Below are 3,969 nucleotides of genomic sequence, written 5' to 3'. Positions count from 1 at the left end.
ACCGCCGACCCACACACAGAGCGCCACCTACGACGTCAACCCGCCGTGACCGCCGGCCTAGAGCTTTCCCCCACGTCCGCACGCACGCCATAAGTACCGCCGCACGCCGAGCGAACACTCACTCCTGAAGACGGACAGTCAACCTGTCCGAAACGTCGAGTCTCTCTACTACTCATCATCTCTACTCGCCGACGCAAGCCAGCATCTCCTCATCAGCTCTACTACTCAAGCTGTTCTCACTCAACATTCCTTCTGGTTTACAGTCCTTTTCAGGACTATTCTCAAGAAAGAATACTCTATTCTCAAATCTCCACTTTCTCGCCTATCCACTTCCTCTCTTCTTCTATCCACTGCTTCTATAACACTCCACATGGTGTACCGTAAACCACATCAGCAATTGTACATGCCACCATGCAAACCTTCAAACAACATCTGACTCAGCTCTACGGGGAGCCTACTCAACGCACCGCCAGGAAACTTCAGCGCGACTTAGTCAAATCAGCCAAGCTTACCAACCACCTCACCTTCCTCAAACGCTGCCGCGACTCCGACATCATACCGCCAGGACTCCAACTCAAATCTTCCGTCGACACCCCGAAAGCCAAACGCATCCTGCACCAAGCCAGCTTAGACCTCACTCGCGAACGCATCGCACGCACCCGACACCAACTCCACGATCTAAACTCAAGCATCACTTCTACTCAAACTCAACTTAGCCGACGACTCAAACCAGACGATCTAGATAAAGTTCAGGCATTCAACGACTACACATCTCGCAAAACCTTCCAGTCCACCAAGCTCAAGCAAATCAACAAGTTCGACCGACTCTACTCCCGCAAGCCTACGCAAGCCAACCAACAACCTTCGACCGAAGCAACCAAGGATACCGTAATCAACCTTAGCCGACACCAACTTACCCAAGCCGAACACAAAGTACTCTCTCTCGGACTCAACTTCGCCGTAGCTCCTAAGAAGATCCCTTTCTCCGACATCGTACAGCAAGTCGAACCCAAGCTCCGCTTTCTCTCCAAAGAGGCCGCCAACGCAATTAGACTCAAGGTAACCAATGCCCTCTCCGACGCCAAGCCACCTAAACAGAACCTATCCAAAGACGAACGCTCTGCTATCCAGGACCTCCGACGTAACCAAGCCATTCACATCCTTCAGGCTGACAAGGGCAACGCCACCGTTATCATGGACCAAGACGCATACGATGACAAGATCGAAGAGATTCTCCAAGACAAGGACACCTACTCCAAACTCAACAGAGACCCAACTCAGGCCAACGAAAGGAAAATCAACCAACAACTGCTGACCCTACACCGATCCGATGCACTACCCAAGGCACTCTACTTCCAACTCAGATCGTCTTCAGCCAAGTCACCTATCTTATTCGGACAACCCAAGATACACAAGCCTAACACTCCTCTCCGCCCTATCATCTCCACTCGTGGGTCACCCTGCTACAACACAGCACGCTATCTGGCCAACATCCTCCAACCACTCGTAGGCCAGACCCAGCACCATGTCACCAACTCCAAGCACTTCATAGACGTCGTCTCCAAAACCAAGATCCGGCCCTCCGACACACTCGTCAGCTTTGATGTCGTCTCCCTCTTCACCAGCGTACCTGTAGACCAAGCATGTGACATCATCAAGCAACGCCTGATCACCGACTCAGACCTAGCATCCAGAACCAATCTCACACCAGACCAGATCCACGAACTCCTCCTCACCTGTCTCAACTCCAACTCCTTCAAATGGCGCAACAACTACTACAAACAACTACAAGGAGCAGCCATGGGGTCACCTCTCTCACCAATCATCGCTAACATCTTCATGGAACACTTTGAGCACCAAGCACTCAAGACTGCGGACAAACCTCCTTCACTCTGGCTCCGCTACGTCGACGACACCTTTGTCATCTGGCCGCACAGCACACCCGACCTTCACCAGTTTCTCAACCACCTCAACAACCAGCACCCCAGCATCAAGTTCACCATGGAGACCCAACGCGACAACTCAATTCCATTTCTAGACGTCCTCATCACTAAGACACCGTCTGGATTCCCATCTCACCAGGTGTACCGGAAACCCACCCACACAGACCGCTACCTCAACTTCCGCTCACACCACCACCCGTCCATCCACCAATCAGTCGCCAACACTCTCATCAGACGAGCCCACCAACTCAGCGACAAGGCACACTTACATCAAGAACTCAAGCACGTGACCAATGCACTCACCACCATCAACCACTACCCCAGAAGAAGGATCAAGACTCAACCACCCAACCATCAACCCAGCACCAACAGCACCGAAAACCCATCCGAAACCAAGCCCGTCGCCACCATAGTACTACCCTACATCGGCAAGACCTCACACCGACTACAACGCATCCTTCACTCTGCCAACATCCTCGTCAGACACCAATCCTCTCGAAAACTACACTCCATCCTTCACTCTCATAAGGACAAGCACCCATCCAACAAACAACCAGGCGTCTACAGGATCCCCTGCGACTGCGGTAAAGTCTACATTGGGGAAACCGGCCGAGACTTCGACACCAGACTCAAGGAACACAAGACCCACCACCGACGCAGCGACTGGGACCGATCCGCCATCGTCAAGCACGCACAACAAGAGAATCACCGCATAGAATGGGAAAGGAGCCACCTAATCACCAACATCCGGCACTGGAATACCAGAAGGGTCAGGGAAGCCATTGAGATACATCAACACAACACTGTGCCTCAAGACCCTGGCCTCCACATCAACAGCATCTGGCACCCAATCCTACGTCACCACCAAACTTCTAACCAATCCACAAACAACCAGCCGTCCACCGTCACTCCACCGAGCCCTCCTACCCAACACAGCAGTCTGATTGCATCACCTACTCAACCAGGGACTCCGCCGACACACACACCACCGCCACCGACACCTCGCTACAACCTCCGCCGACGACCCAACACCTCATCCGTGCAGGCCACCCACTCACTCCCGCCGAAGCTCACCCGACGAGTCCGCCGACCAACACGCACAGATCGCCACCATTGATGTACACACCGCCGACACACACACACGCCGCCGACACACACACACGCCGCCGTAACTCACGCCGCCGTCTACTCACCACGTCCGCATACGACGCCCACTCGTTTCCCGCCAAAACCGCCGACCCACACACAGAGCGCCACCTACGACGTCAACCCGCCGTGACCGCCGGCCTAGAGCTTTCCCCCACGTCCGCACGCACGCCATAAGTACCGCCGCACGCCGAGCGAACACTCACTCCTGAAGACGGACAGTCAACCTGTCCGAAACGTCGAGTCTCTCTACTACTCATCATCTCTACTCGCCAACGCAAGCCAGCATCTCCTCATCAGCTCTACTACTCAAGCTGTTCTCACTCAACATTCCTTCTGGTTTACAGTCCTTTTCAGGACTATTCTCAAGAAAGAATACTCTATTCTCAAATCTCCACTTTCTCGCCTATCCACTTCCTCTCTTCTTCTATCCACTGCTTCTATAACACTCCACATGGTGTACCGTAAACCACATCAGCAAAAGCAGATAATAGGAGAAAATTATAATTGGTTTAAAAATTTTCTTTTAAAGCCTCTTAATTTACTATCTATTGTCCACGGCGGACGGCATTCAGATACTGAGTCAGAAAAAAAGAGGATCGAGGGTATTTGAATTCCAGTTCATCGTGGCTTATCCGTGAACCAGAATAGCCTGGTGGGTAAGTCGCTGCCCGGAAAGCAGTAGATGGCAGGTTTGAATCCCACTGGTTCCAATTTTTCTGACTTATGATTTTCATTACAGATCGAGCATACTGATCTTTAACATATAGGAGTAATGCCGAAAATTTGTAAACAAAAAAAGTTAAAGTATGACCTAATTTTCATGAACCAAAGACAAACACCCCCCCCCCCCTTTCCACATTTTTTTAATTCACAATCT

The 3,969-nt window shown here is 51.8% G+C and overlaps 1 protein-coding gene across 1 annotated transcript; it reads left to right on the top strand.

The window, feature by feature from the left end:
- The first annotated feature begins 411 nt into the window (after positions 1–411).
- Positions 412–3,060, top strand: LOC121415443. The gene has a single exon (XM_041608646.1). The coding sequence runs from the start codon at positions 412–414 to the stop codon at positions 3,058–3,060; it is 2,649 nt and encodes an 882-aa protein (XP_041464580.1).
- Positions 3,061–3,969: the final 909 nt, after the last annotated feature.

Source organism: Lytechinus variegatus, chromosome 5 (assembly GCF_018143015.1).
Source record: "Lytechinus variegatus isolate NC3 chromosome 5, Lvar_3.0, whole genome shotgun sequence".
NCBI lineage: Eukaryota > Metazoa > Echinodermata > Echinoidea > Temnopleuroida > Toxopneustidae > Lytechinus > Lytechinus variegatus.
This window is presented reverse-complemented; position numbering and strand designations above follow the sequence as displayed.